The following is a 16,092-nucleotide window of genomic DNA, read 5'->3' as shown; positions in this document are numbered from 1 at the left end:
GTTAGTGATTCTAGCAGTACTTGTAAAATGGGCATACTTTACTTTTTGCAAGTGCAATGATTTATACCTACAGGTGTTTACTAGGCTAACAGCCACAAGGGTCTTTGTAAGCCTAGCCATGCATCCCAAATCTCTGACAAGTTCTGATACCCTTGATAAGTGTAAGAATGGGCCTGGGTGATAAACCATTTACAGGTTACCTGTGTCCATTAGCGACATAGGTGCCAAACCAGGGATGAATTTGTGGTTTCCCATCCAGTTGTCCAAGTTGCACTTGAATTGAATTAGGGTGGAACTCTGCTTCACATGGATGGGCAGCCTGTTCCATAGACGGGTTTGGCTTTAGGATACACACCCATCTTTTCAGCAGGACTTATTTATATCACAGGCAAGGTTTAAGTCTTTAGAATGGGTAATTCTGGTGCTGTTTGTTTTGTGGATGTGCAGGAGGTCCATCAGAGTGGGGTCTGAAAACACCCTGTATGCCAGGCATAGATCTCCCCTCAGAAGAAGACAGAACACAGGGATAGGGCCTTGAGGCGGTCTGCATAGGACATTTTACTTATGCCCTGTATTCTTTTAGTGAGGAACCTCTGTGGATGTTCCAATTGTTGGATATGCCCAGTTAGGTACATACCAAAGGGGACACTGTACTCAATGATTGGTCTGATGAATGCTGAATACAGTGGAACAATTACTTCCTTGGACTTAGATGCCATACCTTTGTTTATAAGTTGCGCAACATAGAATGATTTCCTCACCCCTGCAGACACATAATGGTCAAAGGGTAGATTACTATCTATGTGTGTCCCTAAGACTCTGACTACTGGGTCAACTCTAAGGGGTGTGCTGTCAATATGATAGTTACCAGGGATGGATGACTCCCTAAAGAATACCATTATGCATTTCTTGGCATTTAGTTTTAGTCCACAGCTCTGACACCAGTTGTTTGTCTGTGTCATCCCCTCCTGGAGAACATTTGTGTCAGTGTGACATTCAATGACAGCTCCTAATTTGCAATCAACTGCAGATTTAGTCAGCCAGGGACCACTGACATTGGCCTTGACTTCTTATATTCTTTCCCATAAGCATCTTTTTTCTGTGAATCATGTAAAATCACTGTTGTTTGTTATTGCTTTTGATTGGCATTTGTGACTGACATTTTATCAAGACATTAATGCTGTATGCTACTTTTCTGTGATCTTTTTGTCCTTTGAATAATGTAAAATCATTTTCAGTTAACCGCTTGCTTTTCTGACAGTCCTTTTGAAAGCAGTATTTTATAAATACAAAAGGTAGTGTTGATTTGCTGTGATTATTTTGTGAACACGAATGTATAACTACTAATGCTGTAGTACAGTTCCATTGAAATACATCACTGAACACTACCAAGTGTTTATTAGCGCTGAAATTCCAGCAGGAAAAAATATTACAACAATTTAAAATAAAGTCAGTTGGAAGTACATTTATGTAGGCAGCACTTAAGTATCATCATTGCTGTATTTTAAGGGATACATTCATAATATCAAAAGAAAAAATAACAAAGACTGACCACATAACATCAAAAGATAGAACATTAAGTCTATGTGCTACCTGCTTTTTTAGCATCACTAAAAATCCAGTAGCATGTTGTAAGAGATTACAATGCAGCGGGGATAATTATCTCTTTCCCCACTGAAGGGCTATACAGGAGTTGGTATATATAACAAGCAGGGAGCACGTGTGTGGGACACAGCTCCCACATGACGGGATGCAATGGAGCTTGTCCCCTGCTAAAGCACTAGTTGCAGGGCTTTTGATGTTATGTGATTCAAAATGATGTAGTCATCTTTCGTGCTTCAATATTTCATTTGATGTTATGAATATATGCCATGTTGTATACATTTGTAAATAAACCGATTTCTATACACACTTTCACCATCAAACATTTTCACTCCAAAATCATGAAACTGCTGGAAAAACACAAGCATGTAGACATTTCAAAAAAACACAGTTCCTTAAGCAGTTTGTCAGGCATTATCACTCAGTGAAAACACAAGAAAAATATGCATGCAGACGCATTAAAATACATTTCTGTAAAAACATATACAGGCAAGCACAGATGTTCAGTGAAAGTTCAGGAAAAATTATAATCAGGAAATCTACAAGCTGACAAAAAGTCTCTTATTGGGATGTTCATTTTCCCCTGGAGAGCACTGTGCTTTGGCTTGTAAGCAGCCCCCCCCCCCCCAAACACACACACACACACACACACTCATCTTCCACTTTCTCTCTTATTCCCTTCTGTTAGCAAACAGTATCCATAACTGATCAATACTGTGTGTTTGTTAATTTAAACTGAGACCACAATAGCCTACTAATACAAAGTTATCCTGTTTTTCCACCTGAGAAATGGTTAAGAAATGACTTACAGTTTCAGAGCAGTCCTTGGTCAATTCTGAACGTGTCTTTGCTTTGGCTCATTAGCAGCAGTACAAAAGAACTGCCTGCTTACACCCTTGTTCTTCCCCCTCCCACTTCCCTGTTTATTACCTTAAGCCAATCCCAAAGTTAATAAATATTACCTGTGGCAGGTACCATTTTTAAAACTACAACCACCCTTTGTCACTATCATATGTTCATTTATCAGTTTACTCCGTTACCTGATTGTTACCAGTCCCCTCATAAGAGCAACTAACAGGATCCAGCAACAAAAATCACTTGCAGATCACTAAAGCCAATAACTCTGCTGGTGAAGCACTATTCTCTTGCGCCATAGCCAAGTTATGGAACTCCCTCCCACCCACAATTACCTCCGTACCATCATGCACCCACTTCAAAACTTTACTAAAAGCGCATCTAAAAACATGCTGGCTATGCCCTTGCAACTCCCACTCTAATATCACCCACCCAATCCAACCACTACCTTTCTTTCCACCCCACTAACTACCTTGATTATAGCAAGCTCAGATGCTCATAAGCCAAGTACTTATTATACAGCAGGAACTTCTTATTGTAACATTTGTTAATGTCTGTTATGTACTTCACAGATAAAGATTCTAGTTGTCTACTGATGTACTATGTTTTTCATCTGTAAATATGTTTGTAATTAATTGCTATGTTAAATTGTTAATCGCTATGTAATCCAATGTAACTACTGTCTGTTTAACTGTGGAGCTTTTCTCCCCAGGCCTCGGCTGAAAATGGACCTACGTCCAGTCGGACACTCCCGGTCAACAAATGTAAATAAATAAATAAATAATAAATGTTTAAAATCAAATAAATGGAACTCAGGATCAACAGATTTCACAAAGGGAAATTACTGATATATATATATATATATATATATATATATATATATATATATATATATATATAAAAGAAAGGGGACCTCTGGTATATCACCTGAATTAGGTGATGAACCTTAGGCAAAATATAAAACCCAAGAAGAAATAGGTACATGGATAAAATAAACCGATCTCCTAATTAATAGCATGAATTTAGGAGACAATTTTAAAATTTATATTTGGCACAGATGGTTAAGCTGTGAATTAATAGTTCCTGTGGTAAAGTGTTTGAGTCCCTCTGCCCTCATTTGCCAAGTGTGTGACTTTGAGCAAGTCACTCAACCAGACAGTGGTCCCAAGTCACACCTGAAAAGGGATTGTGTGTCCAGTGGGCGTTCCTTGTTAACAAATGTATTATTATTATTATTATTATTATTATTATTATTATTATTATGAGCCTCCCCACAGAGGTGGCTTATGTTTATCTTCTGTCTTTTGTCATCTTTAACATCTGTTATTATTTTATTCCTTTCCTAAAATATTTTCACTTTTCTTCTTAGAGGTTATGGACAGAAGTTTACAAATGGAAAGATGTTTATATTTACCAAACTAGTTGACTCGTTGGCATTGTAAATAATTGGGAATGGCTTTGTTGAGTTTTATAAAGAATTACAAGATATGAGCATTGTGAATGTTAGCCAGGGTGGGGCCTAATTATAATAGCTGAAAAGGACTTTAGAAAGGAATCTCTCATGAAGGGCATGCCACTGATGAATATACAGTGTACCATGCATGAGGACTGCATGAATGTCAGTAAAACCCGGGAGAGAGAATAATTATTGTCTTCTCTAGTCTTATGTTAACTCACCACTCCTAGCTGGAGCAGTGAATAAATAATTTTATATTATATGGATAAACTGTAAGACTGCAGTGCATGTATCGTTTCAACCTTTTAGGGTGTTTCAGTTTTTCGTGTGTGTGTGTGTGTGTGTGTGTGTGTGTGTGTGTGTGTGTGTGTGTGTGTAGTATATTTAAGTAAAAATGTGGGGATGAAGCTCCCTATATGGGAATTACAGGGAGGACTGCACCTGCTGCAAAACAAACTCCTTTTCAAGCTGCCACCTACAGGTTTAGCTAGTGTGTTTTTGAAGAGTATATAGCTGAGTTTGCTGTTGGTATGTTGTGTGTCATCTTCTCATAATCCTTATGCAAGTCTTGTATAAGGCTGTTCTGTAAACAATTAAAACTTATGCCCACAAAAAAGTCAAGCATATATAATACAATGCAGCAATTTCCATAGCTAGAATAAAAATGCAAAGTCAGTATTGTAAAAATAAGTTAATTCCAGCCATGTGCAGACATAAAGCATGGGAGAATACGCTGACTCACTGTTTAAGCAAAAGTAGGCTTCCATTTTCACAAATAATCAGTGCTTGGTTAACAAAATGAGGCTGGCCATCAGATAGCCTGTTTGAAATCACATGAAAGGTCTATGTTTGTCCTGGATTTCAGCACTGGTTGTCTTGTTCATCTCTAGCACACACTGACTCTGCACTGGACTGTGTGCATATATTTCAGTACACATCAGTGGAAAATGAATTGCTTTTAAGCAATGGAAAAAGGGAGCAGGCTAATATTTAGTACAAATGGTCATATGATCCAATGGCATAAGATGGAAATGGAAGGCATAACAAGATGAAAAGTCAAATGTCTGACCATGGGTGTTCTGACTGGCTTAATAACTATTCTACCTATATTTAAGGTATGTTTTAATGCACACATATTAATTATATCACAATCTGCACTGCTGAAGGAGGAAAAATACAATATAATGAAATGTCAAATTTTTCATGCATTGTTTTGACTTGATTAACTTAAAATAACTCTGCCTGCATATAATGTGTAGTAATCTTTTTATTTTAATGCATATATATATATATATATATATATATATGTGTGTTATGATTTGTATCTGTTTTGAAGGAATAAGCTAACCTAAATTTTATGGACAGTTTAATACTACATATTTTTTCCCCCACAGGTATTAGAAGACCACTGTGGACAAGCAGAGAAAGGGGTGACCAGCATGGGGTAAGATTTGTACACCAAATAATCTTTTTTCTCCCCACAAATTTCAAACATCTCTCTGTAAGGACCTGAACAACCCCCAACAAAAATTTAAGTCTGCAGAGATAGTTGGCTGGATTCACGAAGGCTTGCACGGAGTCTAAGAGTAGTGTAAGACTCCATGCAGCCTTCGCGATCCAGGAACAGCCCAAAGTCCGTGTAAGAGACAAGCTAAAACGGCTCTTACATGGAGTGGGCGTGGATAAGCTAATCACCTCACTTGCAGCCGAATAGCATGCAAATGAGGATGATTAGCGATCCAGGAAGCCCAGAACAGCCCGTGTAAGAGCCGTTTTAGCTGCAGAAATGTACTCAGTTGACAACTGAGTACGTTTCTGCCAAAACTGTAATGGAGCCATGTCAGCTCCAAATAAAGGGTCCATATGTGTCAGGCAGCATGCCAATGGCCAAATATGTGGCCATTGGCAAAGTAACCTGATGCAAATATATTAAAAATATAATTTTTTTTCGGTGATTGCCGATGTTTAAACCCAGCGCAGCCCCGCGCAACATAAAAATGAAGATTTTAAACCTACAAATGTAGGTTTTATGCAATACATGGAATGTCAATGCAGGGACCAGCAGACCAAAACCAACATGGCCACTGTGTAGTGGTTGCTAAGGGGGGAAGCTGAGTCTAAGACATGTAACTAAGCATTAGTAGGCAATCTGATACAAATGAGTGTAAGGATACTGAATTCCACTGTCACATAGCAAATGAGCACAGTCTGAGTAGTGTAAGAGTTACAGAAGGGGGAGGAACAGAGTAGGAGATAGGTGACATCACAGGGGGGGAATGGTAGAAAGAAATGCAGTTTATTGGAGGTCAGAGTTACATGACAGATGTCAAACAGATATCATGGAAAGAGGTGTGCCACTAACTAAGCATGAAAAAGTCAAGAAATGGAAGGTGTACACTGTTGCCTACATCAAAGTTTCTTGCTGGACGTGTATGCGCACGTGTGCACACCATGAAGCGCGAGTAAGGCAGTGTGTGTGCGTGTAAGGCAGACTGAGCATGTGGGAGCGTGTTGGGAGATGTTTAACACTGTTTGCGTGGGTGTGCACGCGTTGTAATCCGAATAAGCAGATTCTGAACTGTGTACGTATGTGTGCGCGCGTGTAAGCCACTGTGAGCGTGTTTCTGCTGGTTTACACACGGCTCCACCCTGAGGAAACAGAAAGGAAAAAGGAAGCAACAGTTAGTAGAATTAGTAGGAAGCTAGCATGGGATACTGCTGGAGCTAGCAGGTGAAAACAATTAGATGCAGGCAATTACACAGGCAGAATAGTAGCCCAGCCCAGCACTTAAAACTCTGCAAACAGCAGTGCAGGATGTTTCTCTCAAGAGACACTGCAAGACAGAAGTTAAGTTATCAGAAGTGAAAACTGAAAAAGCTGAACTCAGAGCAGAAATGTTAGGGGCTGCCATAGCTGTCATAATGAGACATAGGCGACTTGCTGAGGGTGGTGACAATGCAGATGGTGCCAGACAACCCACAGTGAGGAGACGGAGAAGAGTGTATAGGCCCAGGGTCACCTACCACGGGTTACATGAGCTGGAGATAGTAGAGCGCTATAGAGTGGACAGAGACCTCCTGCAGCAAATAGTGGAGCTGTGCAGGCCACGCCTCACACACAGAACCAACAGAGGGGAGCCCATCCCAGTGGAAACCAAGGTATGTGTTGGCCTAAGAATACTAGCAACAGGTACCTTCCAGAGACCAACTGGTGATATGATGGGGATATCACAGGCATCAGCCTCCAGGGTACTGCACCAGTTCCTGGATGCCATGTCAGCACATGTCGGTGATCATGTATATTTCCCCAATGCCCGTGAGGTATTGGCCATCAATATGCGTCTCTTCCAGCAAATAGCGGAATACCCTGAGGTAGTGGGTGCAATAGACTGCATGCCCATACGCATCAAAGCACCAGCCGGTGAGCGGGGTAGGGCATACATCAACCGCAAGGGCTTCCCCTCCATTAACTGCCAGGTCATGTGTGATGCCCAGGGCATAATAATGAATGTGTGTGCTGGCTGTCCTGGGAGCTACCATGATTCTCACATCTGGCATTTGACGCAGCTGTACCAGACATTTGCCAATGGGGACATCCCGCACGGGCACCTAGTGGGGGATGCAGGTTATGCACTGGAGCCGTGGCTGATGATACCCATCAGAAACGCACACACACCTGAATGGGAATGCCATAATGAGGCACACGCACACACACGTAATGTAATAGAGCATGTGTTTGGGCTGCTCAAGTCATGGTTCCGGTGTCTGGACACATCTGGTGGAGCCTTGCAGTACACACCAACTACATGTACCCAAACTGTCATGGTATGTGCTATGCTACATAATATGATCTTGCAAAAACAGCTGCAGCAGGACCAGCATAGGGCCGGGCCAAACAGCCCCCCACCATTGCCAAGGCCATCACAGGCAGAGCGTGACTCGGAGGAGGAACAACCTGAGCCTGCCCCAGTAGGCAGAAGGAGGCGTGCCCAGTATGCCCTGGCCTTGGCAAAGGGGCAACGCATAGCACATACACTGGCTCAGTAGGAACCCTGGGAATGATACCCCTCTCTGACTCACTCATATAGTAACAGGGATGCCTAACATGACACAACCTGCTCTCAAACATGTACAGGGAAGTGTAATATGCGCATCCAACAGAGGCAGCCCTGCAGCACCACCTGAGGCATGAATACTATGTGTTAAGTAATGTAACACCATGTACTATATGCAAACCTGAGGACCCTGACTAACATCCTACCCTCACCAAGCATCATGCCACAACATGACAATGAGATGATCAAGTGCAATAATTGACGGAAGTATCGCAGTTAGTCAAAGGGGATCCAATGTGTGCCAGTCTGGGATGACATGCTGAGCATGACATGATGCACCACCTGCTAGGACTGGCGTGCACCTATCAGTGCAGGCCGTATGGATACTGGCAAAGGCTGTTGTTACCCACAGTGTGCCCTGAATAGGTAAGGCTCAAAACACAAACCTATCTCCATAGGTATCAGAAGGGATAAGAATAAGATAAGGGATAAGTCGAAACAGCAAGATGCATGCAGTCTAAACTCACCCAGTATGGAGAATGGCGATATCTGCGCTGTAACAGAAAACTGAGCCAAGGATCACAACAGCACCCTAACACTACCAGGTTACACCTCATACTGTGCTGTACAGCCTCAAAACATGGAACAAGCTACAAAGGAGGGTGACTAGCAAGAATTGTCAAGGATAACCACACCCCCATGTTGGTACCACAACAAAAAGCAGCATGGACTAGCCATGGTCAAGTAACAGTGGCTAAAACTGCCCCCCAGTGTATAGCCTGCTACAGACTACTGTCCCAACACCAGGAACTGCACCTGGCCTATGCTGGAATACATGAATATATCAAGTCCTCCAAACCACATTATATTGGGTGACTGAAAATACCCAGACATAGACTGGGAGCATTATACTAGCTCCAACAGTGTAGGACAAAAGTTCATAGAATCCATAAACCAAAAGGCCCAGGAACAACGTACCACTCCCACAAGAGGGGTAAGCATACTGGATGTGATAATCAGCAACATGGGTACTGGATGGCAAGATGAGAAGTGTATTGCTCACTGGTAAAACCAGACCATAGAGTAATCACACTGGATATACAAATCCTGACCACAGTCCCTGGCCAGAAAACCACAGTGGAAAACATGTGTTAAGCAATATTTGCACTCCTCCAAACTGATGTGGAATCCATTAAAGGTCCTGTGCAGGTGTGAAATATGGGCCACACCTCAGAACCTGTAATACAGCCATTCCATGAACACTGCCAGGAATGTTTGGATTATGCAATCCTAAATTAAAACAAGACACAATGCCATACACGCAGGAATCTGGCATGGTGGACACCAGCCATAACCAAACCATGCAAGAGAATGAGGAAGCTACTACATGATAGAGCAAACATAAACAATGAAATAATCACTGATCAGTAGTATGGCAATAAAATCTGTCCACACATACAATCCACTAAGGCCAGCCACAACAAGTTGAATCTGTGAATCCTGAGGCAATGTTACACCTGCCCCAAGTACACAAACAACCCCCAACTCCACCCAAGAAATACAAATATATGTGAGAGATGCAACCAGCTATCTAAACTAGAGGCTGAGCTCCCTCAACTCAGTACTCCCAAAACTAGTCAGGAGGAAAAGGTAACCACACACACCACAAACACAGTCCCACATAGACCAATCACAACTGCAAACCAAACACATAAACACAGAAAAACATTCCCGGAGGCACAAATTACAAACACAGCACACCAACCGAGGCCTCTAAAGCAGATACCCAATCAAACAACCTCCAAACATAGCACGTGCAACACATAGTACACAAAGCTGGTGTGCCAAACAGTCACAGGCCAGAAGGAGAAACAACATGCCTGATACAGTTGTAATAGGTGACTCCATAGTCAGACACACTGCTGTCCCGCTCACCAGACTGAACAAGAGAAAGGGTACAGTAAGCTGCCTGTAGGCTGCCACAATACGCCACATAACAGAAGTATGCAGGTCACTCCAAAGCAAGTAGAAATATGATGCAGTCATAGTCCATGCTGGTGTGAATGACCTGAGATGTACCTCCCTAGACTACATGAAAAGAGACATAGATGAGCTCTCTGATTATGTAGTCCAGGCCGGTATGACACTCACCGTTTGCAGTATCCTACCCTTACCAAGAATTTTGCCACAGTACAAACACGGAATGATCAGTCATAGCAAGTGGCACACTTACTGGTGTCATTCCAAGGGGATCCAATGTCTGTCTGCTTGGGATGTCATGCTTGACAAGCCATGCAGCTGTTCTTGGGATGGCTTGCACCTGTTACCCCTGGGCGTCTGAATATTGGATAAGGCCTTTGCCACCTCCATAGAGCCTTTTGTAGGCAAGGCTGAAAAGACTGACCCACCACCCTAGAAAACATAAGTGGAAAGAAACATAAGGGTAATGCTGACCAATGCCAGATGTGTAAACCCCAATATGCATGCTCCCAAGGCCATCCCCAGTATGGCGAACATCGATGTCTGTGCAGTGACAGAAACCTGCTGCAAGCCTCCTGACAGCACACCAGCACTACCAGGTTATACCACGTATCATGTGTCATGGCCCCAAAACCTGGAACAAAACATAAAAGGAGGGTGAGTATCCATATTCAGCACAGACACCCATACATCCAGGTAACTGACAATGCACAAGGCATTGGAGTCCACCCATGTGCAACTAACTGTACGCAAGACTGCTGTACAGTCTGTAGCATGCTACAGACCACACTCCCACACACAGGAACCCCACCCAGCCGTCCTGAAGACACTGGACAGTATGAATGTCCCACCAAATATTAAACAAGGTACCACAAATTACCACGTAGGTGGTAAACCATTATGTATGGAAGGAGTAACCAGGGACCTAGGGACACAAGTGGACAGTAACCTGTTATGTGACACCCACATTGCCAATGTGGCTAGGAAGACTGTCTACATTTGACACCGTATAAGGAAAGGATTCACATCTACGTCAACAGAGGTCATTGTGCCCCTATACTGTTCTCTAATCACACCCATAATCTAGTACAATGCCTCATATGGGATGTACCTTACCTGACACCTGCAGCAGTTAGAAAGACCTCAAAGGTACCTCACCAAGAGGATAAAGGGTCTCAAATATGTCATATGCTGCCTGGCTGTAGACACCCCAGCTGAATGCAGTCACATACTGCCTACACAGAGGCATTGCATGCCTGTTGTAGAAGGCCATGCCCAACACAGGAGTAATGGACATGCTCCACCCCAGAAAACTCAAATCCATCGGAGCTGTGAGAGTGAGAGATGTCAACCTCAACAAATAATGAAATAGGATGTGCTGGTGGGACAGATACATAATCCAGAGGCTCCCCACACCCTGGACTAGAATCCCACTCCATGTTAGGCAGAGCCCCTCACTGACACTCTTCAACAGGAATCTTGCCAAGTGGATGGATGATTGTAGAGTTACACTAGGGGTCTTCACTGTGTCATGTCCAGACAGAGGCACAGCAAAGCAAATCATAAATGGCCATAATATTCACATAGCAAGGGGTGGCAAAAGCCACACACACTCTGGCTAGGCTAACAAATGCCCTAGGGTGGATAGCCTAGTATGAACATATGAACCTATGAAGTAACAAATTGTACAGGACACTAAGGATAATCCCAAGGCTTTCACAACTGATGGTAGGAACCATGTTGGGAATTCACAGATATGCTCTGAATCACACAAATATCACAAACACACACACATATTGCCAACATACATCCTGACAGGTGCAGTGCAAATCCCCCGCCCCCGAATGCAGAATATCTATCCCAGCAGACTGCTGGCCCCCTGACATTGCAGATGCTGAGGTAACAGCCAACATCTACAAAGCAAAACACACAGCAGCAATGGTATGAGATGGTGTCCTGGGCTTAGTGCAACATGGACTCCAAGATGAATGGAATGCCAAACCACACTACTGCTCAATGTCAGCCTTACCACAGAATATGTACCCAAAGAGCAGTGTACAACAACAGTGGTCCTTCTCAACAAAGGTGTTGCCTGAATGGATACTGAAAACTACTACCCCAGAATCCTGAGAAGCTCGGTCTGCACAGATATAGAAAGGATCAGCATGTACCACAGACATAAAGATATTGGGGACCTACTGACACCGGACCCTACCCAGTGTGGCTTTCTTAAGTGCAGATCCTGCCCCTAAACATGTTTGACTCAATTGAAACAGTCATTAAGGTCATTGATGAGGGCAATGTGGTCCACACAGCGTAGCTGGACCTTGCAAAGGCTTCTATACAATACCCTACGTGTTCATTATAGATAAGCTCACCAGCTTAAATATAAACCCCTATGTCACTAGAGGGGTTGCAAACCAGACCAAGGACAGAACAGACATGGTCAGACATGCTGCAGCCATGTCAGACTACAAACCAGATATAACTGGCATCCCACAAGGCTTGGTCCTGGGATCTCCCTCGTCTGGTATATATGTCCCATAGGTACAGGCAAACATGGAAGGACTGTGTCCGAACATGTTTGCAGAGGACTACAAACTGCTCACCACATATGATCCACCAGCTGACACAAGCATCCCACAAAAGGGCCACATAGAAACAGACAGCTGGTGCCATAGCCATGTCAGCAAGCTAATTGCAGAAACATGTATAGTCAACCCCCGTGGATATACAGTAAGTGCCCACCAATTACCACATAGGTGTTAACCCATTATGTAGTTAACATGTAATGAGAGACCTGGGGACACAAGGTGATAGATATCCTGCATTGGACAAACATGTGCTGTAGTGTTTACAGAAACATACCATATACCAACCTAATCATGAAGGTTGTCAGATCTAGATAAGGGGAGATCATTGTGGCTCTGCAGTCATCCTTCATCAGCGGTACAATTGACTACAATAGCCCCTGTGGGATGTACCTCAGCAGACATCTCCATCAGCCGTAAAGTCCCCAACAGTACCTCACCAGGAGTATCAAAGAGCTTGCACAGATGCCATGTGTTGCCTGTGTTGCTGGTATCAATAATCATACTGCACCTTGTACAATCTGAATGGCAGTGAGCTATGCACATGAGAGACCTGAACTCCAGCACTGACTTACATAGGACAAGCTGTTCTGCATGATCCATAACACAGAAGCCACCCCCACCCATGAGTGAACCCCCAGTACAGGCTACCCATAGAGTCACTTATCAATCTTCCTCAATAGGAATCTTGATGAGTGGATGGGAGATGGTAGCTTTATCCTGGGTATCACTGTCATGTCACAGGTAGACAGAGGCACAGTATACTAACCATGACATATGTCATGGCAAACTCCACTTACAATGTGTGTTGAAGGACAAACACACTCTCCAACTAGCATTAGACATGGACTAGGGCACATCGCTAGTGTTTGCAAATGTACACCTATGTTGTGGAATACACTACCAATGTTGGACAAGCCTGGTTTAAGTAGTTCATATCTGAACAGAATGCAACATGGTCAGATGTACACAACTGGCCCCTAACCAGGCTGCTGTGCTCACTATCGAAATGTAAAGCAGTGATAGCACTAAAGCCCAGGATACTGTCCACCACAGTCAAAGTACTACCAGTACACTATACAGTACTACAGTGTTAGGTCAGTGTGAAAGGATGTTGACAACTGTATGCAAAGTATCCCATGCAAACACTGCAGGCACAGTATAATCCTGTTGTGTTCACACACAAAGCAGTTGTACAGTAACTACACAACATGACACACAACACACAACCATAAGCGGGTGATATTTGTTGAAGTTCACACTCATCCACAAATGTGGTGGGCTGCAGAGTCCAACATATGGAATGCTCACACTGGGCATGCTCACACACTTTGATAAATGAGACATATGTCAGACAACATGCCATGGGAAGGCTGAACTGGGCATGCTCACACACTTAGGCCAAATCTCAGTTTAGCAGTTGGACACACATATCTGGTATTTTTATGTGTTATTCCAGGAACCAACCACATTACAGCAGTCTGCCCAGTGCACACAGTTAAATGACTACAGAGACGTACGTGATACAATGAATCCCTCCCATATGCAAACATCTTCCACAGATGCACAAGCTGTTCATACAAACAGGGAATGCTATGGCAATAAAGATTTGCAAACAGTCTACCAGCAACAAATAATGTGCATTTGACAATTAAACATATGGGTGTAGAGGTCAAAACTAGGCTGTTTGCCCTAGGGAATGACAGCTAAGCCAGAGTGTGCTTGGTGTCTGCCTCCCCACAGGATGCACATTCCCTTTTCTAAACACCGATGATGTCAGCACCCTATAAGTACAGCAGGAGAAAAAAAACTTCCCACTTATGCGAATAGCGTGCTCCGCTAATGCGTCCATCACAAGTGTCATAACATAGTTAGGTAGGGGTTTGAATGCTCCGTGTGAGTGAGTGGGGTTGGTGTGTGTGTAAGTCTGTGGGAAAGAAATGTCCCTTTTGGCAACTAGGAAAACACACTACAGGATGCACATTCCCCTTTCTAAACACCGATGATGTCAGCACTCTATAAGTATAGCAGGACAAGGGAAAGCTCCCAGTAAGGCGAATAGAGCGCTCCGCTAATGCATCCATCACAAGTGTCATAACATAATTAGATAGGGGTTTGAATCCTGCAAATGCTCAGTGTGAGTGGGGTTGGTGTGTATATAAGTCTGTGGGAGACAAATTTCCCTTTTGGCAACTGGGAAAACACACTACAGGATGCACTTTCCCCTTTCTAAACACCGATGATGTCAGCACTCTATAAGTAAAGCAGGAGAAGAAAAACCTCCCAGTTATGCGAATAGCATACTCTGCTAATGTGTCCATCTCAAGTGTCATAACATAGGTAGGTAGGGGTTTAAATCCTGCGAATAGCAAGTGTGTGTGTTTGTCTGAGGGGGTTTAGTGTGCGCGCAATTGCGTGTGAAGGAAATGTCCCTTTTGGCAACTAGGAGAACAGACTACAGGATGCACATTTCCCTTTCTAAACACTGATGATGTCAGCACCCTATAAGTACAGCAAGAGAAGGGAAACCTCCCAATAATGCAAATAGCGCACTCTGCTAATGCGTCAGTCTCAAATATCATAATATAGTTAGGTAGGGGTTTGAATCCTGTAAACTGCAAGTGTATGTGCTTGTCTGAGGGGGGTTAGTGTGTGTGTGAGGGAAATGTCCCTTTTGGCAACTAGGAGAACAGACTACAGGATGCACATTTCCCTTTCTACACACTGATGATGTCAGCACCCTATAAGTACAGCAAGAGAAGGAAAACCTCCCAGTAATGCAAATAGCACACTCTGCGAATGTGTCTGTCTCGAGTATCATAACACAGTCAGATAGGGGTTTGAATCCTGCAAATGGCAAGTGTGTGCTTTTGGCTGAGGGGGGTTAGTGTGTGTGAGGACAATGTCCCTTTTGGCAACTAGGTGAACAGACTACAGGATGCACATTCCCCTTTCTAAACACTGTTCAGCTGAAGGCCATGGCTCTGGCACAAGTTGTCTGTTTCTATGATGCCCCTTTGGAAGATGCTTGTGTCAGCTGGAGAGTCGATTATGGTGGCCAGTTCGCAGTCATCTGCATATTTGGTCAGCCACAGTCTGTCCGTGTTGGCCTGTACCTCCAATAAATATATACCAAACAAGAGAGGTCCCAGGACTGAGCCTTGTGGGACACAACTCGTAACTTGTTTGGAGTCTGGCATGGCTCCAGCAATTCTAACCATGTGGGTTCTGTCCTTGAGCCACTGTGCAATCCATCTAGTGACATAGTGGCTTATATTTAAGCTGGTGAGCTTCTCTAGAATGCCCAAGTGGGGTATTGTTGTGAAGGCTTTTGCAAGGTCCAGGTAGGCTGTGTGAACCACCTTCCCTCGTCAATGGCCTTGGTGACTGTTTCAAAGAAATCAACCAGGTTAAACCTGGTAGTGCTGGTGTGCTCTCAGTAGCCCTGAACCAGACATCTGTTACTGCACAGATATCGATGTTCTCCATGCCAAGGAGTGTTTTGGGTGCATGCATCTGGAGGTTTAGACTTCTGGCATTGGGTAGCATTACT

General features: G+C 43.5%; 1 protein-coding gene across 4 annotated transcripts in view; it reads left to right on the top strand.

Annotated features, from left to right (window-relative positions):
- LOC122810216 (kinesin light chain 1-like) overlaps positions 1-16,092 on the top strand; it is a 2,247,025-nt gene that overhangs the window by 1,716,144 nt on the left and 514,789 nt on the right. For all 4 annotated transcript variants that reach the window (XM_044081914.1, XM_044081987.1, XM_044081756.1 and 1 more), the window contains one exon: positions 5,308-5,357. In XM_044081914.1, the coding sequence (XP_043937849.1) occupies positions 5,308-5,357 (50 nt within the window). The remainder of the gene's footprint in view (positions 1-5,307; positions 5,358-16,092) is intronic.

The sequence above is a fragment of the Protopterus annectens genome, chromosome 1.part0 (assembly GCF_019279795.1).
Source record: "Protopterus annectens isolate FY-2018-M chromosome 1.part0, PAN1.0, whole genome shotgun sequence".
NCBI classification, from domain to species: domain Eukaryota; kingdom Metazoa; phylum Chordata; order Ceratodontiformes; family Protopteridae; genus Protopterus; species Protopterus annectens.
The sequence above is the reverse complement of the archived record's forward strand: the minus strand, read 5'-3'. Positions and strand labels throughout refer to the sequence as shown.